The sequence below is a fragment of the Musca domestica genome, unplaced genomic scaffold (assembly GCF_030504385.1).
Source record: "Musca domestica strain aabys unplaced genomic scaffold, Musca_domestica.polishedcontigs.V.1.1 2, whole genome shotgun sequence".
Classification (NCBI taxonomy): Eukaryota; Metazoa; Arthropoda; class Insecta; order Diptera; family Muscidae; genus Musca; species Musca domestica.
The window spans coordinates 45,582,441-45,604,026 of record NW_026712249.1 but is presented as its reverse complement, the minus strand read 5'-3'; the positions used below and the strand labels follow the sequence as shown (position 1 = coordinate 45,604,026).

At 34.9% G+C, this 21,586-nt stretch overlaps 1 protein-coding gene and 10 non-coding genes across 13 annotated transcripts in view; 3 read left to right on the top strand and 8 right to left on the bottom strand.

Annotated features, from left to right (window-relative positions):
• Positions 1-21,586, top strand: part of LOC101893254 (tyrosine-protein phosphatase 10D) — a 298,482-nt gene that overhangs the window by 259,084 nt on the left and 17,812 nt on the right. For all 3 annotated transcript variants that reach the window (XM_059121459.1, XM_059121458.1, XM_059121457.1), the window contains exon 3: positions 6,694-6,940. In XM_059121459.1, the coding sequence (XP_058977442.1) occupies positions 6,694-6,940 (247 nt within the window). The remainder of the gene's footprint in view (positions 1-6,693; positions 6,941-21,586) is intronic.
• Positions 16,734-16,804, bottom strand: TRNAG-GCC (transfer RNA glycine (anticodon GCC)). Its single transcript has one exon. It is a non-coding gene; the product is annotated as a tRNA-Gly (tRNA).
• TRNAG-GCC (transfer RNA glycine (anticodon GCC)) lies at positions 17,055-17,125 on the bottom strand. The gene has a single exon. It is a non-coding gene; the product is annotated as a tRNA-Gly (tRNA).
• TRNAG-GCC (transfer RNA glycine (anticodon GCC)) lies at positions 17,548-17,618 on the bottom strand. The gene has a single exon. It is a non-coding gene; the product is annotated as a tRNA-Gly (tRNA).
• TRNAG-GCC (transfer RNA glycine (anticodon GCC)) lies at positions 18,115-18,185 on the bottom strand. Its single transcript has one exon. It is a non-coding gene; the product is annotated as a tRNA-Gly (tRNA).
• Positions 18,385-18,455, top strand: TRNAG-GCC (transfer RNA glycine (anticodon GCC)). Its single transcript has one exon. It is a non-coding gene; the product is annotated as a tRNA-Gly (tRNA).
• TRNAG-GCC (transfer RNA glycine (anticodon GCC)) lies at positions 19,332-19,402 on the bottom strand. Its single transcript has one exon. It is a non-coding gene; the product is annotated as a tRNA-Gly (tRNA).
• TRNAG-GCC (transfer RNA glycine (anticodon GCC)) lies at positions 19,756-19,826 on the top strand. The gene has a single exon. It is a non-coding gene; the product is annotated as a tRNA-Gly (tRNA).
• On the bottom strand, positions 20,040-20,110 carry TRNAG-GCC (transfer RNA glycine (anticodon GCC)). The gene has a single exon. It is a non-coding gene; the product is annotated as a tRNA-Gly (tRNA).
• On the bottom strand, positions 20,898-20,968 carry TRNAG-GCC (transfer RNA glycine (anticodon GCC)). Its single transcript has one exon. It is a non-coding gene; the product is annotated as a tRNA-Gly (tRNA).
• On the bottom strand, positions 21,335-21,405 carry TRNAG-GCC (transfer RNA glycine (anticodon GCC)). The gene has a single exon. It is a non-coding gene; the product is annotated as a tRNA-Gly (tRNA).

The window sequence follows — 21,586 nt, the reverse complement described above, 5'->3', positions numbered from 1 at the left end:
GTAGGACATATTTATTAAAAGAATATAAGATTTTTTTACAAAGATAAGAAAAAAATATTAAACAATGTGAAAAAATTTAAGCTTCTGTCAGAGTGGTATCTCTTCTTGACATTAGGTATGAACAGGCACTAATTTTACACATTTAAGAGATGTTATTATTATTAGCAAGTAAAAACTATATTAAGTTTGGACTATTTAACTCTCCACTAAGTAAAAACTTGACGCATGATTAAAAAAGTTATATTTCAGTCCCTTCAATTTTGATGTTTCTTTGTAGGAGATTATACCTATATTGCATTTTTTGTAAGAAGTTAGCTGATTTGGTGAGAAATTGCGACCAAAACAGCTGAAATACCAAAAATCAGGTGATTCTGATAAAAAAAAAAAATCAGCCTATATTGAATATGAACTGAAATTTCAAATTAAAGCTTATTTAGTCGGATGTTGAGACCGAAATCGTAACATCCAAAATCGAAAGAGTTATGCCACCCTTTCTGAACCCGTATAGTGGATTTGTTTGGAAAATGGGACAAAAACCTTCCAAATGCCGCAACTGAGGAGGTACCGTTATAATGGGGCTATTTATTCTATTTTCAATTCCAAAAAAAAATAATAGCAACCATAGCTTCGATATGTTCAATTTTACTCGCGGGTGAAAAAATACTCACCGAAGGAAATGCTTGAATACCGGTTTGAAAATAAGAGTGGGTGTCGAAATACTCAAAATAGAATACAAGTTTACTCAATGAATGACACTGCTGATTTGTGTGCATGTTTTGTGTTTGATGTTGGCATCTAGGGAAAAAGAGCAGAAACAAGAAAAACCCTCTACCATTTGGAAGGAACTTAAAAATTTCAACAAAATCCGTCGAAAAACTGTTGTATGGGAGCTATACGAAAACGTGGACCTACATAAGTAAATTATTGCCGTAGGCTGTAGTACCAATCCGGAACTTCAAATACGAAATTTGAAACAATTCTTATAAATAATGTCGCTAATATCATCAAAATACCTAGTGTATATGGTATACGATGACGTGGACCTGCGTGAACAATTTTCTGTCATAGTTTTTACTACTCATTACGAACTTCAAAGAAAAACAATTATTAAAATACCGCATATAGAGAGGTACCGATATATGGGGCGTATAGCCCCTGAACCTGCATACAAAAACTTGTGTCATAGGCTGTAGTACCCATTACGAACTTCAAATACGAAATTTGAAACAATTCCGGAAAATGATGTCTCCTAAAATCATCAAAATACCGAATATCTGGAGGTACAGGTTTGTGGAGGCTATACGAAGACGTGGACCTGCATATACACTTTTTGTCACACTTTGTAGTACCCATTACAAACTTCAACTACGAGATTTGAAACAATTCCGGGTAATATTGTCGCTTAAATCATCATAATACCGAATATCGAAATTTGAAATAATTCCGGTAAGAAATACCGCTAAAATTATCAAAATACCTAATATTGAGAGGTACCGTTACATGGGTGCCATATAAAAACGTGGACTTGCCTTCTGGCAAAATATACTTGTGTGCAAAATCTTAGCCTTATATCTCAATTCGTTCGAATGATGGCGTGATTTCAACAGACAAACGGACAGACAGGCAGACGGACTGGTAGTATTTGGAAGAGTTACAAACGGAATGACAAAGTTAATGTACCCTCCATAGTATGGTGGTGAGTATAAAAATTATCTTCTTAGCTAAAAAATAAAAATAGTAGAAAAGACAAGGGCCCAATGGATTTTCTGTACAACCACCCTTCCCATGTTTTTTTTTTTTGTGGAGATTGACGACAAGGTTTTTAACATATTTGGCGCATACTTAGAATAAAACAACAACAACAAAAGATTACTCTCGATCTGCTCTGATATCGATGCCTGTGCAAAATCTCAAAACTAATTAAAAAGCCAGATCGACTCCAAATGTCCTGAAACGGATTTCGTCTCGCGATATACTTAAGATCCAAAGCAGTTTTCCGACGTGGTATATTTTGGTCATATCCTATCCTATCATAGGGTATATATTACCCTCTGTAGTCATGAGGCGGATGGTATAAACCGATGGTTTATCAAAACAGTGATGGCATATTTGTTCGGGATACCGTAGTACTTTGTTGTTGCAAAATAGTCAGGCTTAATACCATTATTGTTGTTTTATAAAAGCAAAGTTTGTTTATTAATGGAAAAATATGGTAATATTTACCAGGGGGTAAGGGAGAGAATACCTAGGTTTCGGAAAGAGCCATCAATCCTTCTCAGTTAAATGCACTAGATATTTCTGCGAGAATACAGTCAAGATAGAGACATGTCGGTTCTTAAACGGCGTTTTGGGTCCTCAAAGTACTCAGAATTTTCCGACATGTTTGACACATGTTGACATGAACGTTTTGAAATTGACTTTCAAATTTATATTGAGAATATATATATATTTTAAAATTTCAATTATTCCGAGGTGTTGCTAATGGAATAGCAAAAATTATATGACCCCAACTCATGTGTCCGGGGTCCCATTTGTAGCAGAAAGTATTGGGAAAACTTTTTTTTTTTTTATTTTTTTTTTTAATATTTTTTACCGAGAGAAACACTCTTAGCTGTGTTTCTGCAAAAAGATAACTCCACTTCTCCATGGAGAAAGCTATGGAAATGTAATATAAATGTTTTAATATAAAACTAGCACATTATGTGAGTATCAGCTAACAATTTACTATATACTATACTTTACTATTTCCTTTAAATTTAAAAAAAAAAATCGTAAAACCCATTTTCCCCTCTCAAATTTATCTGTCTTGTTACTGCGGCATAGGGCTTTGGTATTTACAACCATTTTTCCAATACGAATGTTCTTTTATTTGTCATGTTTTTTTCATTTCAAACCACCATTTACACCAACATCAAACGGAAACAATATCAGTTGTTAGCCAAAAGAAGATGCAAAGGATGTACCCGTTGCGATTGTGGGCCCAGACCAAATACAGGGATCAACTCATTGTTTACTGTAAATGTTGGTGGATATTTTGTCGTCTGTGTATTCAAACACTTTCTCTCTATATATTCAGGAAAATGCGGGCTATGCCATGCTGCAGTTACAACATTCAACTGCTGGAATACAGGAAACAACCATGAGCCTGTGCATACATGTTGGGGTTCACCACAACGAAGAAAACAAAAATGGCACATCGCTCGCACCACCCAGACAATATAAATTCCACATGAATAAGTTCTCCTAGAGGAGTGTGTCTACGAATAGTGTGTTTTTTTCGTATCGTATTCTAGACAGTCATGGTCCTTTGTTTATTTGTTGGCTGAGACTCGGTTGTAAAATACGTAATGTATTGTTGGATTGGATTGAAAGATATAGCTTAAAGCTTTATGTTATATGACACTCTAGTGTTACACAGGGATGGAGGGTAATAATTTATATTTTTTATGTAAAATACTTTTACATTTACATTTTATATTAGATCCAATATCTGGGTATAAAGATATGAAATGTTTTCCAAATTTCCCAAGTTTCTTAAACAATCAAAGAAGACCCCAACTATTTTTTTGAAATTAACTTTTATTGCGAGTTAAGGCTGGTGAATCTGTGGAAATCAAGTTTCCACTCTATTTTATGCAAAGTTTACGCCAAACTATTTCTAATATTTTGGATATTTGGCGTCTCGATTTACTATTTTTCTTTAATTCGAAATTTCACGCACTCAATAACTCGAATCTCTTCTGCTTAAAATCTTAATTTGTTATAGGTACAATTTAACGGCATTTTAAAGGATTCAGATGCATTCTCCAAATGATCTGCAATGTTTCAGAGAATATAAAGCCTTCTGCAGAATTTTTTTTCGCTAGACGATGCAGCTCTCATGTGGCGAAGTCTCTGATTTTCGAAATGCAATGTCAACATTTTTAGCCGAATTCGTTATAAATTAGTTTTTTGGGTACTCCTTGATTAAGTTTGGTTGGGTCGAACTATGAATACCCTCCACCATTTTCAAAAAATTAAAACACGAAAACGTTTACCTGTATGGGCAACTTTTGTCAAAGGCCATTACAATATTCAGATACGAAACTTGAAAAAAAACCCGGCCAAAATCATCAAATTACCGAATATAGGAAGGTACTGATATATGGGGGCTATACGAAGACCTGAACCTGCATGCACAATTTTCTGTCACAGGCTGTACTACTTATTAGGAACTTCAAATACGAACTTTCAAACAATTTCGGTGAAAACAGGCTGTAGTGCCTATTAGGAACTTCGAATACAAACTTTCAAACAATGTCGGCGAATATTTTACCTAAAATCGTCAAAATACCGAATATGCGGAAGTACCGGTCTATACGAAGGCCTGAACCTGCATAGACAATTTTATGTCATCGACTGTAGTTAACATTACGAACTTAAAATACCAAATTTGAAACAATTCCGGTGAATAATGTCCATAAAATTATCAAAATACCGAATATAGGGGGGCCGTTGTATGGGGGCTACACCATATTGTAGACCTATATGGACAATTCTATTTCAGGGGGTAAAGTGCTTAGAAATAACTTCTTGTGTGGATTTTCAGACAATTCTATTGTTGTATGTGCTAAAATCATTAAAATACCAAATGTCGGGAGTACGGTTATATAGGGGCTATATGATATCGTGGACCGATATAGAACATCTTCGAACTCGACCTGCCTGCAGACAAAAGACTGATCTTTGGAAAAATTTAACTTCCTATCTTTTTTTTCGTTTTCACTGCAGCGTTATTACAAGATATGGACGGACGGTCAGGGCTGAATTGACTAAGAATTTTACGCTGATCAAGAATACACAGGGTGAGATGAAAGAATTGCAACCAACTTCAGAGTGCTGTCATATCTAAGCCACTCGTCCAGCAGCTGCTAAAATTGTTCCAGTGACAAGCGTACAAAAGTATTTCGGTGAGAATTTTCTTGAAAAAAAGGTATTTGTGATGGAATTCAAGCATGATAGCGTGATTTCTTTATATTTGGCTTGAAAACCACAAGTGGTTATCGCTAGAGCACGTTAACGAAGCGATTTGATCGAATTCTGGTCGCAGTGGCCGAAAAATGGCTCCTGAGCTAAACATATCGTAATATTCCATTCGACAAATATTGAAAAAATGAGCTCGGGGTAAAGCCATTGAAATTCCAAACAGTGCAAGAACTTACACCGCGACAGAAAGAAAATAGACTCAAAAGAGCTAAAGATTTGCTTAGCTTGGCCGAAAGTGGAGAACTGCCCAATTTGGTTTTCTCCAATGAGAAAACATTTGTTGTCCAGCAGTTTATAAACAAACAAAATGATCGTGTTTACTTGCCAAAGAGGTCAGCAGAAAATGTGCACCTTCGGTTGGCCACCAGAACTCAAGCGCCGGTCATGGTGTGGGCCGCCATAACAGCCGATGGTCGCTCTCCGCTCTTATTAATCGACCGTGGCATCAGAATCAATACCGAATATTATCGCGAAAATATTCTGGAGGGTGTATTAAAGCCTTGGGCACCAAAACATTTTGGCCGCAGACCTTGGACATTCCAACAGAACTCAGCACGCGCCACCCAAGAATTGTTACAAAATGAGGTTCCTCGCTTCATTTCCAGCACACAATGGCCACAAAAATCTCCGGATCCAATCCGTTGGTCTTTAGTATTTTGGAAAGCAAAGTTGGCACTAAAAAATACCAAAGTGTCGATCACCTCAAGCAAGCGGCCCAAAATACCGCAGAGCAACATTCGGGCAGCGTGTGATGGTTTCATTGGCCATTTGAAGGCTATAGTTCGTGCCAAAGGTGACCAATTCTAACAAATCGAAACTTATTCTTAAATTTGATGCTATTTCCGACATTTTTTTCTTTCATTCAATAAAATTAAAAAAAAAAAAAATACAAAATATGGAGTTTGACTGTGTTGCATTTTTTTTTATCAGGTGTGTATTTAAAACAATTAAAAGCATTTAAATCAATTCCCGATAGTTATTTATGGAATTTCTGAGAATATTTGTAATTTGTATATTTTACCCATACTATAGCCCTCCTAAACTTCCAAAGTTCTTATTTGTATGACTCTGGATGAATATTTTGACCTTTGGATCATTATGTAACATTTGGAGCATTTTAAAGTAATCGAGTAATATCTACATACCATCCCTGGCATTTGAATAAGAAAATCCAATTGTTGTGCCCATGCAACTGCACAATATTTGCCAGACAATATTTAATCCCAATACATACGGTTTTAGTATTACCCAAAGCCCTAAAGTATGCAATGGAAATAACAAAAAAAAAACATTAAGAAACAAACAACAAAAAAAACTAGCTTGTTTGTTGTCCCTCCATAAATTATTTCCACTATTGTTGTTGTTAATTAAAAATTTCCGTGTTTGATGGGAAAAAGAACACAAAAAATATATTTCCCCTAGTTAATCATGTCTAGTTAACATTGTCTGGAATTAAGTTTCACATAATTGTGATTTTATCAAATTCTGATTTTAATTGTAAAAGTCATGCAACGCATGTGAGTAACAAGTTCATATTTTAGTTTTCACATCATTTGTTTTTTTTTTTTTTTTTTTTTTTTTGAAAATTGATTATAAATTTGAATTTGACATTTTAAACACTGCCAACAATTAAATTTTGTTACTTCTTTCTGTTCTTTCTCTTTACAGTTTGGTCATTGTGCCGATTTAGAAATAAGCATACCCAACAATCAGGGTATAGACGGTGCCTTTTACCGTCTAGACTATAGTCCGCCATATGGTTATCCCGAACCAAATACCACAATCGCCTCCAATGAAATCGGCGATGAAATACAATTTTCGCGTGCTTTACCCGGTACCAAATACACGTTCTCGTTATACTACACCAATGGTACACATCGTGATTGGCCAACATGGACGGTGTCTATAACTACAGGTAAGTCGAGAGTGTGTGTGTTATTGGCATAATTACAGGTTGTGTGGCAGTGACAGTTTTTTTGCTTTGTTTCCTTTGCTAATGACTTTAAATGTTTGCCGACACACAACTGTCATTTGCGCCGTTTTTAAAATCACAGGATATCAATTGAATTAAATTTACTTTTCATAATTATTTATTGAAGTTTAATTGTATGTTGTAATCTACTATATAATGGAAAATTGAAATGATTTTTAAATACATGTAAGTGTATTTTATTGATGTGTCATAATCTACATGATTTTTCCATTTTCATTTAGTATTGTTTATTTCAATGAAAGCGATTATTTTTCAAATAGGAGGGTGGTATTTGTAAAATTTGAAAATTTAATGTGTAGCAACAGCCTATGACTGTAGATATAAATGTAATTCGGAAAACCATTCTGAAAATTACTAAGGCGGACCATACAGCATGTTAGTCATATGTAGAGCTACTTCTTCAAGTCATATTTTGCATTTTTATAGCATGCTTTTAGGCGCTCCCAACAAATTTTAAACTAAAACCAGTAAAAAAAACAAGTAAAACAACATTAAGTTCGGCCGGAGCAAACTTTTTATATCCTCCACCTTAGGGTAAAGGAAACATTAGAAGAAATGTGGCAAAAACCATTAAAATGCCGAATATCGGGAGGTACCGTTATATGGGGGCTATAGCAAATCGTGGACCTACACATGACCATTATGACCAACTAATACCAATTTTTAGACAAATCCGTGAAAAAAATGTGGCAAAAAAATTAAAATACCGAATATCGGGAGGTACCTTTATATGTAGGCTATACCAAAACGTGGAACTGGGTATTATTTATCAATGGGTATTATTTATCAAAATCCCCCAATTTGAGCTGTTATTACAATTTTTAGGCACAATAAATGTGAAATCGGCTGATCATATATATGGGAGCTATATTAAAATCTGAATCGATCTCTATAAAATTTAGCAGAGATATTTCTATGTTGTAGCTGATAGTTGGCACCAAATATAGCTGTTGTGGAGAGAATTTTACAGGTGTGAGGGAGTTAAATACAAAATCTGATGAAACATATATATGGCACCGATAGCTATATCTTAACCGATTTTCACCAAATTTTGTACACTTTTTTCCAGGCTAAATTCGTTTGCATGTTCCAAAATCCGTCCAATTCGGGTTTATATTAACCATTTGGTAAAAAATAAACTTGAAATCGTATAAAGATATATATGGGAGCTATATCCAAATCTGAACTGATCTCGATAAAATTTAGCAAAAGCATTTCTGCAATGTATTTAATATATTTCTCCGAGTATCGTTGTTACGGAGTGCATATTACGGCAATGGAGGAGTAATCTAACAAATCGGATTATGAATATGTATGGGAGCTATAGCTATAACTGCCAATTTTCGCAGCATATATGAAAAAAGATTGGCATTAAAATACGTTATATGGGTCCTGCCCCGATTTTTAGTACTTTAAAGATCTAATCAGCAATTTTCGTTTCGGATTCTCTGCTGGTGAAACTCTCCTTGCAAAAAAACGCTTTGTTAACTTTAAGGCTTCAAACATTTAACATTTTAACAGCTCAGCTGCACTTTGACATTTTGGGTTTGAAAAGGATAAATTTCTCCTCGGAAAAAATCTTCCCGTAGGTCCAATTGTTAGTTTCAGGTTCTTAGAGTACATAAAGCCTTCTTGAAGAAAATGCCCCAAAAAGGTACACTGATATAATTCTCATTTTCAAAACCACAAAAAATGATTTAATTTAGGTTTAGGTTTTGTGAATGGCAGATTCTTGCTAATGGAAATTTTTATCGTATGGCCCTCATATGACGGTACACCCCGATATTCGGTTTTTTTATTTTAGGCACATTTTTCAATGGAATTATCCGAAGTTCTACACAAGGAGTTCTTTGTGGGTACTTTACCACCTGTTACAGAATTGTCTATAAAGGTACACGATATCGTATATCCCCCATAAAACGGTACCTCCCGATATTCGGTATTTTGATGATTAAATCCATTATTTTCAATGGAATTGTCATTGTCATTCACGCAAGAAGTTCCTTCTGAGTATTTTACACCTGAAAGAGATTCGTCCATAAAGGTCCACGATATCGTATATGTCCCATATAACGGTACCTCCCGATATTCGGTTGATGATTTATTTACTGAATTGTAAGAAAATCCACCCAAGAGGTTCCTTTCGAGAACTTTACTCCCTGGAAAAGAATTGTTTATATAGGTCCCCGATATCGTATATCCCCCATATAACGGTTCCTCCCGATATTGGGTATTTTGATGATTTTAGCCACATTTCAATAAATTGCCTGAAAATCCATACAAGGAGTTCCTTCTGAGTATATAGCCCCCATATAACGGTATCCCCGATATTCAGTATTTCGACATTTAGCGACACTTTTGACCCGATTGTTTTCAAATTTCCTATTTATTGAGTAATAAGTACTACAACCTAATGATTACTACAACCTATTCCATAAATTTGTCTATGCAGATCCACGTCTTCGTATAGCCCTCATATAACTGTACCTCCCTTTATCAAGTATTTTGATGACATTAGCAACCTTATTAACCGGAATTGTTTAAAATATGATGATATTAGCGAATCGATACTGCAGCCTATGACAAAAAATTACTTATGCAGGTCCATGTCTTCGTGTATCCCCCATATAACGGTTTTCATTTAAATGGTATTTTTCGTGGTATTCAAATTATTCAAGATCCTTCAAAATGGCTTAGTGTATTAAAAGTTCATCCCGGCCGAACTTAACTGTTTTTTTTTACTCGTTAAGAGTTTGAAGCTAGCTAATTTAACGGAAATTCCACATTAAAGCTCTGCAATGTAAACGAATTGTCTATAATTTCAATACCCCATTGTAGAGGGTATAAAAACCCAGCCCGAATGAACTTAATATCATTTGTACTTATTTTTAGAAATGTTGTCCCTTTTTGAGGTATATTTCAAGATGTTATATTTATATCCTACAACACTATTTGTTAAGGGTATTATAAGTTTGATTGGGCCAAAAATTATGTAACACCTCGAAATATTGGTTTCCCACATAGGAAAGTATATATGGATCTTCCTATCTCGCCGAGCTGAGTCGATCTAGCTATGTATGTCCGTCCGTCCGTCTGTCCATGTTAATTTGCAATCACTCTACAGGTTGTGATATATCGGTTAATATATCGGCTATATATAGCGAAATATATATAAATATTTTACAAAGATCCCACACAATTCTAGCCTATTGCTGTTTTATTCCTTATTTTATTTAATTTCCCATTCATCTCTGGATTTCGTAATTATCTCTTACAATCCTTGTTATGAATCTCTCCGTTTCTTTAAGTTTCTAGTGCTTACCTACAAATTCGAAACTTATGCAATGTTGCCAAAAAAGAAATAGAAACCAAACTTTTTTTTTCATTTTCATATTGTTGACCTTTAATGTCTTAACAAGACCAAAGTAGCACACAGCTGGTTAACACGAAAACGTTTTAATGAAGCTTGTGAAATTCTCGTGAAACAAGAAACTTTCTTCATTTCAGGCAATGCTTGCATTGTGATGAAAATGTATTCTGTTTTTTTTTTTCGATGCTTTACTTGGCAACTTTATCATGGCTAACATTGTTGTCGTTGTTGGCCTTGCCTCATTCTGCAATGGCTAGCTACCAACATAAAATTTTCTCTGTTCTCGGGGTATAATTAAATTTCCCCCTATTTCACAACAACAGGTCACAAAACATTGTGCCAACATACAGCCATTGGGGGGTATAGTTATGTCTTGGATTACCCCACCTAAATGTCGGATGTACCAGCTAAACCAAAGTATCATCTTTCACCTTTTTCACTTTGCATTTTGTTTTTTTTTTTTTTGGGGGGTATTATTAAAAATAATGAAATTAAAAATTGCAAGTTAGTCAAACAAAACAAAAACGAAGTAAAAATGTAAATAACATTTTTTGTTTTTGTACAACACAAATTATTGTTATTAATTGGATATTAATGTGAGCATTGCGTCATAATTGTTGAATAAAAACGCAATATCATTACGAACATCGCTCAAGCGTTTCGCATTTGTTTGTTATTCACTGGAATTTGTTGGCTATTGTATTTTTTTCAGTTTATTGTGAAAGTAGTCAAATTTACTGGCAATTGCAATAATACTTTGTGAATTGTATATTATTATATATAGCTGAGAATCGATGTAACAAAAAATGAGTAATTTAGGAAGAGATGTATGAAAAATATAAATTGTCTGTTTGTTTTTATTATACCCTACACCATACTGTATTTGTGCATTTGTTTGTAACATGCAGAAGGAAAAGAGTTGGACCCATTGTTCTTTTTGATGATCTGCATAGAATCAGATTCTGAGTCGATTTATGAATGTCCGTCCGTATATGTAAATAAAGTACAGGTCGCATTTATCATGATAAAATTTTGCAAAAAACATTTGTTTGGTCCAAGGACGAACCCTATTGAAATTGAAGATAATAGGTCAAAATTTAAGTATAGCTCCCATATATATATTCGCCCTATTTGCCTTTTATTGCGCACTAAATGTGACATATAAGTCCATATACGCAAATTGAGCTTAAAAACAAGCGTATCAAATTGGGTAGAAATCGGTTCAGATATAGTCATAGCTCCCATATATATTATTCTTCCGATTTGTTACATTTCTCCTCCACAGCCGTAATATGCACTCTGTAACAACGATACCCGGAGAAAAATATCAAATACATCTCAGAAATACTTTGGTCAAATTTTATCGAGATCGGTTCAGATTTGGATATAGCTTCCATATACAGGGACAGATAAAAAACTGCAACAAAGTCAAACGACATAATTTTTACATTTGTTTTTAATTTTATTAAATGAAAGCAAAAATGTCGGAAATAGCATTAAATTTTAAAATAAGTTTAGATTTGTTCGAATAGGTCACCTTTGGCACGAATTATGGCCTTCAAATGAAGGCGTCACACGCTGCCCGAATGTTGCTCTGCGGTATTTTGGCCCATTTCCGGCGAAGCGCTTGCTTGAGGTGATCGACACATTGGTATTTTTTAGTGCCAAACTTGCCTTCCAAAATACTCCAGACACAATAGTCTAACGGATTGGTATCCGAAGATTTTGGTGGTCATTATGCGCTGGAAATGTAGCGAGGAACCTCATTTTTTAACCATTCTTGGTTGGCGCGTGCTGATTGCGATGGTGCTGAGTCCTGTTGGAATGTCCAAGACCAAAATGTTTAATAACCCTCCTGAATATTTTCGCGATAATATTCGGCATTTATTCTGATGCCACGATCGATTACGACGAGCGGAGGGTGAACATCGGCTGTTATGGCGGCCCACACCATCACATTGGCCGGCGCTTGAGTTCTATTTGCCAATCGAAGGTGCACATTTTCAGCGGACCTCTTTGGCAAGTAAACACGATCAATTTGTCTATTTACAAACTGTTTTCTTATCGGAAAAAATCAAATTCGGCAGTTCACCACTTTCGGCCAAGCGAAGCAACTCTTTAGCTCTTTTGAGTCCATTTTCTTTCTGTTGTGGTTTAAATTCTTGCACTTTTTGGAATTTCAATGGCTTTACCCCGAGTTCATTTTTCAATATTTGTCGAATGGAATATTGCGATATGTTCAGCTCACGAGCCATTTTTCGGCCACTGCGTCGTGGATTTTGATCAAATCACATCTTTATTTTTCGAACCATTTCTGCTGATGTTGCTTTTTTTTCCACGCTTCGGTTTACGCTTCCAGTATCACGGTAACGAGCGATGGTACGAGACACAAAAGATTTATTCACATTTAAATGCCGGAGTGCTCTAACGCTAGCCACTTGTGGTTTTCCAGCCAAATATCAAGATATTACACTATCGCGCTTGAATTCCATCACGAATAACTTTTTTTCTGGAAAATTCTCACCAAAATACTTTTGTACGCTTGTAAGGAATATAATAAGCTGTCACTGGAATAATTTTAATAGCTGTCGGACGAGTGGCTTAGAAATGACAGCGGTCTGAAGTTGGTTGCAGTTTTTTCATCTCACCCGTATATGCAATTTTCTGCAATAGAAGGTAGTACCCATTATGAACTCCAATTACCAAAATTTGAAATAATTCTGATAAAAAGTATGAATATCTGGAAATACATTAATATTAACAAATTCAATATACCTTCCGTATTAAAAGAGGCAATTAATGGTGTCAAATACAAGCATAGAATACATTTTATATTTCCTCAGGCATAATTCTGGTATATAGCCAATTATTTTACATTAGCACAACAATTTTATTGAATATATAGTCCCCATTTTCAGTATTTGATTGTTTAAACTACAATATCCAACCGAATTTGATGTAATACAAACTTCGGGTTATCCGTACAACAATTTTTCAAAGTAGATTTACAGTTTCAGCCAATACTACATCTTATGTAAATAAAACCCCCAATAATTTAAAAATAATTAATGACGTTACATTGTACGTTACACTTTTATATCTACTACCTTGAAAAGGAGGGTATATCAACTTTGTCATTCCGTTTGTAACATCCCTGAGTATTCGTCGTAGACCTCATAAAGTATATATATATTCATGATCAGCATAAAATTCTAAGGCGATTTAACGATGTCCATCTGTCTGTCAGTCCGTCTATTGAAATCAAGATATAACCCACATTATTTAACGTAGAGCTGAATTCAAGTTCGTCCTGGCCGAACTTAATGTTTCTTTGCTTGTTTAAGGTTTCTTCGGTTTCAATCATTTTCGTAAAAAATCATTAGATTTAATCCAATCTAAATGACTATAAATTTAATAAATAAACATTTATTTTATTTAAAAATAAAAATTGTAATTTAAAACTAAAATGCTTTATTGCTTCTCTAATTAGTTTTTATGTCTTGCATTAAACGTTCTCCTATTGCAAAATAAACAGACAATATGATTGATAGATGTAGAAGAAGAACCCATGAAACCTGCAGCAGAAAGGACATTTCTGAAAAGAATGGCAAATGAAAATGTTTACTCCAGCTTTAACAATGGCCAGTGACCGGCTCATTAAGAGAAAATAGAGGAGGGAAGAAGAAGAAGAATAAGAAGAATGGCAAAGGACGTGACCTACTGCCACTGATGATGGTTGATATCACTTTGGCAACGCTAACCGAGTAGGAGGTAAAATAATTATGGCGTTTGCGCCACAACACCTTTGTCTTGAATGACAACAAAACCCACATAATGACACTCCAGGCTAAACCTTAGGGAACACAAAATAAATAGAATTAATTTATGTCAATGTACAACACAAGGCAAATTGTGTGAGTGTGTATGTGAGGCCAATTGGGTTTTGTTTGCCGTCCTTGTCCTCCTTGCCCTGCCATGTAATACAGGCCTCACCTCAAAAACTGACCCAAAGAGAATATTCTTAGGCGTTTTTTTTTTGCCATTGATGGCCGAACCGAACGGTCATCACATAGAGTGAGCACAGACGATGCTTAGGTCATATAAATTAATGTTTTTACGTGTCCATGTACTTTGTATTCACACACACATAGAGGCATACATAACAGAAGATGGTGGGGCGGTTATGCTGTTTATGTATTCTGTAAGTTAAGTTTTCTTAGATTAGCCTAGGAATAGATAGATTTTAATTAGTTTGTTGTTTGGTGGTTAATAGGTGAAATAAATTTCGCTTGAACATTTTATGGATTTTCGCAGAATTTATTAAAGTAATGAACTTAAAACATTAACTTACTTACTTGAATTCACAAATTAATACTCTTCATAACATTAGTATTTATACCCTCAGTCATATGGTTATCATTTGATACCAAACCCGTTTCCGGTCATTTGGAGTCGATCTAGCAATGTAATATTATCATCAAACTTAGATCGGGTTTGGAGATGGGTAATACCGGTCCACTCCTTCTGGTACCTCCACCCCCAAATGGTCGATATTTTCAAAAAAAAATATTTTACTTCACAGAAAGAGAATGGATATTCCGAATTTGCCCCAATCATGCAAATCCTAATATTTGCATCAATGCTAGGTCAGGTGCGAAAATGGGCAACAATGGTCCACCACAATGGGTCAAAATTTTGAATAATTATATCTCTCATGAAATGTGATGAAAGAGTCCGTTTGTCTTTAAGTTACACACATCACAATATTATTATTAATCGGACCTTCTGGTACCTGCCCCAAAAATTTGGAATAATTAATTCTATCATAAAAATTCGGTTCTCTTAATATTTCACACATCCCATTATTATACCCTCCACCATAGTATGGAAGGTATATTAAGTTTGTCATTCCATTTGTAACACCTCGAAATACACATTTTAGACCCCTCAAAGTATATATATTATTGATCAGCATAAAATTCTATGTCGATTTAGCGATGTCCGTCTATCCGTCTGTGGAAATCACTCTAGCTTCCGAACGAATTGAAGTAGATTGATAAAATTTTGCTTCAGGACTTTTGGTATTAAAATGGGCCATGTAGGTCCACTTTTTGGTATGGCGGTACCTCCCGATATTCGGTATTTTGATGATTTTAGCGAAAGTCTTCACCGGATTTTTTTCAAATTTGGTATTTGAAGTTCCTAATGGATACTACAGCCTAAGACAGAAAATTGTCTGTGCAGGTCCATTGTCTGTGCAGGTCCCATTTTATCGACATTATAACCGACTTTTTTAAGTTTCGCATTTGAATATTGTAATGGCTTGTGACAAATGTTACCTACGCAGGTTCATGTCGTCGTATAGACCCTAATATAATAGCTACATTCGGTATTTTTAAGTTTTAACAAAAGTTTTAACGGATTTTATTGTTTTTGAGAATTGCCAAATTCGTTCAAAATAGTAGAGGGTATTCAAAGTTATTCAAACTTACAGCTTTTTTCCTTGTTTTTACTAACACAAGATATGCTGTGAAGGTTCATAAAACTCGAAATAAAAATCCGATTCCATTCAGACTTGGCACATCTCAATATTTCTACCAACACAAGATCTGTTATCAAGATGGTAGATCTCGAACCATTCCATTTCCCAAAATAGAGTTCAAACTTTTGAAAAACAAAACGGTTAAAGAAAGCGAATTAATCAAGCAACTCTCTTCAAATTTCACACATACAAACATTTTTGCTAACACAAGATATGTTGTGAAGATGATATATATCTGCGAACTCCTTCAGGTACTTCACTCACTGAGAACCACAATTTTTAATACTTTTGTCGTTTGTCATAACTTGCGAAACAAGTCAGTAATTCTTTAGAAAATTGCTATATCTAAATATTTCTCTCAACCGGAAACCTGAGATGAATGTGAAATTAACCGGAATTAATGAGCATTCTACCACTGAACCACCGATGCTTATGAAAATATTTAAAGAGGCAGAGAAATACATTTTTTTAGATAGTGTATGGAAAATTGATTCCAATGATGGAAATTAATAAAAATTAGCAATTAACATGTTCCTCCTTAAAAAAGTCTTGACAATTAAAACGACAGTCTGTGGTACCATTTAATCCCTTCATCCAAAACTTATTTCATCCTTTTTCAGAACCTACATTTTTCTACTCTTTTAACTTTTCTTAAGATTTTTTTGTTGGAGATGAAACCTCATTTTGGGGCTTCTTAAATGACATTATTAGCCAAACTTTCATGAAGGTTTCAGGAAAAATTAGAAAAAAAAAGTTGATTCATTGTGACCAAAACTAGATCACCGCTGGTAAAAAAATCGAATTGCATCGGCCGGGAATCGAACCCGGGCCGCCCGCGTGGCAGGCGAGCATTCTACCACTGAACCACCGATGCTTGTAAAAATATAAATAGTACTTAGTAAAATGTTTTATTACATATAATTCGCATATGCAAAATTCAGTTTATTCGAATGCAATGTTCAGATTAAAAACTATAAGAATGAATAACTACTTTCCTTCAGATATACCAAAATATGTCCTTTTAATATTCAAGACTTCTTTACAGACCCATTTTTTGGATATAGCGATGTCGTATTCTCGTTTTCTCCGACAATACATTTAACATGACTAAAAAAATATAGAATTGCATCGGCCGGGAATCGAACGCGGGCCGCCCGCGTGGCAGGCGAGCATTCTACCACTGAACCACCGATGCTTATAAAAAGTGTTCATATCCTTCAAAGCAATTTAATGTCCTTATAATTCGCATATACTATTTTCTATCACAAAAATTGAACCTAACTCAAAGAGTTATTAAGATGCAATTCTGAAATTTAGCAAGTAAATATGCTTGGATCAAAATAAGTAACCTTCACCATGAAGAAATAAACTTTAAAAAACTGTATCGAGATTCCGTATTCGAACTACTCCCATTTAAAACTGTAAATACCAGTCAAATCGAAGGAAAACGAGGTGGCAGCTTCTAAAGTTTTAATATCGGCAGGGTGATGAGATAAACTACCCAAGTTATCTTAAATGGGACCGTACCAATATATTGGTAAAGCGTAGAAATTCTCATTTTACTATGTTTATCCCCAACTTGCTGTAGCCATGTCCATGACTAAAAAAAGGTCGAATTGCATCGGCCGGGAATCGAACCCGGGCCGCCCGCGTGGCAGGCGAGCATTCTACCACTGAACCACCGATGCTTATAAAAAGTGTTTATATCCTTTAAAACAATTTAATGTGCTTATAATTCGCATATACTATTTTCTATCACAAAAACTCAACATAGCTCAAGAAGCTATTAATTAACAAGTAAATAGGCCTGGATCAAAAAAAATACCCTGCGCCATGAAAAAAAACATTAAAAAATCTGCATCGAGATGCCGTATTCAAGATATTCCCCTTTAAAACTTTAAATATCAGTAAAAGCAAAGGAAAACGATGTCGCACCTTCTAAACTTTCAATATCAGCAGGTATAGTTGTATGAAATACCCAAGTTATCCCAAATTGCACCGTACCAATATATGCGGCTAAAATAAAAAATGAAAGTCTTAATTTTACTATGTTTATCCCCAAACTGCCATGTCTAGAATAAAATGTATATAAAGGAAAGCTATTGAAAATAGCAGCATCGAGATTCAATATTAAATATTTGAACTCCAATTTGTCAAGGCCATTACTAGAAAAATATAAAGCATTGCATCGGCCGGGAATCGAACCCGGGCCGCCCGCGTGGCAGGCGAGCATTCTACCACTGAACCACCGATGCTTGTAAAATTGTCCCAAAACATACATCAACATGGAGTGCCTAAAAATTCGCATATCATATTTTATGTCTTATTCGAAATATATAATCCTTTTAATTTAAAAATTTAAGATTTAAATCTGCGGCAGTACGATACCTCTAAAAATAGATTAAAGATCGGAAAAAGATGCTAATTAAATTGATACCTTCGATTTGACTATAAGCATCGGTGGTTCAGTGGTAGAATGCTCGCCTGCCACGCGGGCGGCCCGGGTTCGATTCCCGGCCGATGCAATCTGATCTTTTAAGATTTAAAAACAATCTTAAAATGCAGATGAAATTAAAGTGGTTCTACATAAGTAATACCTAAATAATACTATAAAAAGTTAAGCCCTTTTTAAAATCTCCGATGTAAAATCACCCCTTTCGGAGGCGCAGTATAGAAGAAGTGTTTTGTTTGGTGATTATTGTGGGATTATAAATTCGAAATTGAGCTATACAAGTTTGAACTAGTAAACAAATTCGTCGAAAAATATGTTTAAATTTAAATGAAAAACGCTATACCCAGACGGTGACCTGCATGCGCAATTTTATCCGTAGGTACCGTTATATTTGGGGAAGACGTAGACCTGCATAGACAATTTTCTGTCATAGGTTTAAGTATCCATTACGAACTTGAAAAACGAAATTTAAAACAATTCCGGCGTATAATCGATTGAATCGTCAAAATACCGAATATTGAGAGGTAGCTTTCTATATAAATTCGTTCGGAAGATAGTGTGATTACCACAGAAAAACATCGCTACATCGGCTAAGAATTTTACGCTGATCAAAAATGTATATACTTTGTTGGGTCCGACATAATTACTTTGAGAAGTTACAAACGGAATGACAAAGTTAATATACCCCTCATAGCATGATGGAGGGTATAAAAATGAAGTATTCAAGAAAAATGTGTGGCATTTTAATGATGTTCTTCGATAAAATAGACCAATTGCAAAAAACCTCGATAGATTCTGATTTTAAAACCTTTTTCGCTCTTAAATAAATTTGGATTCACAATTCGATTATAAGAGTCTTAGTTCTATTGAAGTCTGTTCATTTTGCTGAATATACAAAAACCCCTACAGCTAGTACTACAACAAAAAGGAAATTTGGCAATATAGAGCCTGCATCGGCCGGGAATCGAACCCGGGCCGCCCGCGTGGCAGGCGAGCATTCTACCACTGAACCACCGATGCTTATACAGATTATTTTTAACTGTAAAATCTCTATGTAAGAGTTCAATTTGATATCAATAAAATTATAATGCCCTCTTACCACAAATCTCTGTTTCTTAAGCTCTAATCAGTTTACGTACAAATATACTTAAACTATTGACATTGTCTTTTAGTCAACGATTGAAGTTCATCATCAGGCCTTTGGCGAAGAAAAAGCAGAGCTGAATTCATATATGTTCCCACTTACAATGATTTTTTACGCTTTTGTTTGAGATTTAAACACCTAATATTTTTTAGGTCAAAATGGGTTAATACGCATCGACTATGTGTCAAGACATTTCCTATACTTAATGGGTTACAAGATTTTTGTGCAAGCATCGGTGGTTCAGTGGTAGAATGCTCGCCTGCCACGCGGGCGGCCCGGGTTCGATTCCCGGCCGATGCAGACAACTCTTTTACCACTTCAAATTTGGAGTTCCATCGAAAATTTTCCATAAGCTGATAGCAGAAAGAATGAGAATTAATATTAATAATGGAATCTCTACATACCACAAATAACGATTTTGAAAATTGTTGTATTTGTGGTGGTAAGTCTAACATCACTCCGAAAACTGTTTACAAATAAAGAAGATCAATGCTTTTAAACAAAAAATTAGGTTGCATCGGCCGGGAATCGAACCCGGGCCGCCCGCGTGGCAGGCGAGCATTCTACCACTGAACCACCGATGCTTATGCTAAGTCCTCGTAACCCACCAAGTATCGACAATGTCTTGACATATTAACCCATTCTTTAACAAACTTCCAAAATTAATTCTTATCTTTATTCAATGAATGTATTTAAATATATTTAAAAGTAAATCAATGCAGCCGACTTATCAGTTGTCTTTAACTCTTTCACAATATCAGCGCTCTTGAAGACATTAAACTATTTTAAAAATAAACAAAGAAGTGTTGATTATGTTCACAATTGATAGGGTTCATTGAGTGTCAGATTAAATTTAACTCCAGACATTCATACGTTTAAGAAAAATTGCCACTTTATCAAAAAAAAAAAATTGGGTAGGGAAATTAAATTTTGGATTTTACCGAATTTGCTTGAGTTTTGAAATACCCCTTTTGATAATTACCTTTTTCGGTTTACCGATTCAGTTATTTTATAAAAATACCAATGCCTAGCAATAAGTGGTCGAAAATACCAACTTAACACAAATTGAAGCCAATCTGAGCCACCTATCCATTTTGTTAAATATCTCAACTATTTTTGCCCAAAATGCAAGAATTTGACTTCCACAAGATGTGGTTCCAACAAGACGGTGCCACACTTTCATATAGCTGTTAAAAATCTTCATTTAATTTGATGTGAATCAAAAATTATTTCTTTCCGCCACAAGAATTTGCCGTCGAATACACCACAGAAACATTCCACATTGACACGTACGAAGTCAATGCCACTCAAACTTTTAACAATTTTAATAGTATTCTGCAGCTAAACCCAAGTTCTTGGAAAATATTGGACTGCATCGGCCGGGAATCGAACCCGGGCCGCCCGCGTGGCAGGCGAGCATTCTACCACTGAACCACCGATGCTTATGTATATTGAAGAGATTATTTTTATTAAATAATTCAAATACTAAAGTAAGATTTTAAAAAAATATTAGTTTCAATTTTGAAATTCCAATATGTGAGATTCAACCCACAGTTTTCAATATTGCCAATATACAATATACTTCTTTCATTTCTTATAAAAACCCTTTGTATCAAAATCTCAAGATGGGACTTGGATTATTTTAGAAATCGAATTTACATTTTAGTAATATTTTAGAAGATATATTTTATCTTATATAAGAATTGGTATAAATTTCATTTTACTCATCACTCTGTTCCCTTTATTATTTAAATTCATGAATATCCCCTCTTGGAGAGCTCGAGAGATAATCTTCTAAAAACGTTGCCTGCATCGGCCGGGAATCGAACCCGGGCCGCCCGCGTGGCAGGCGAGCATTCTACCACTGAACCACCGATGCTCATAGAAGTCATTTAGATTTACGAGGCTTATTCAAACAAGATAGAAAATATCAGTCGGATTGATTGGAAAAAAATCAAAGTTTGCAATGCTTGCAGAAAATCTGACATTAATTTCATATATTTTGGGAGTTATTATTTTTCTTTTAAATGATGACTTATTGTGTGGAGTTAGCAGAAGAA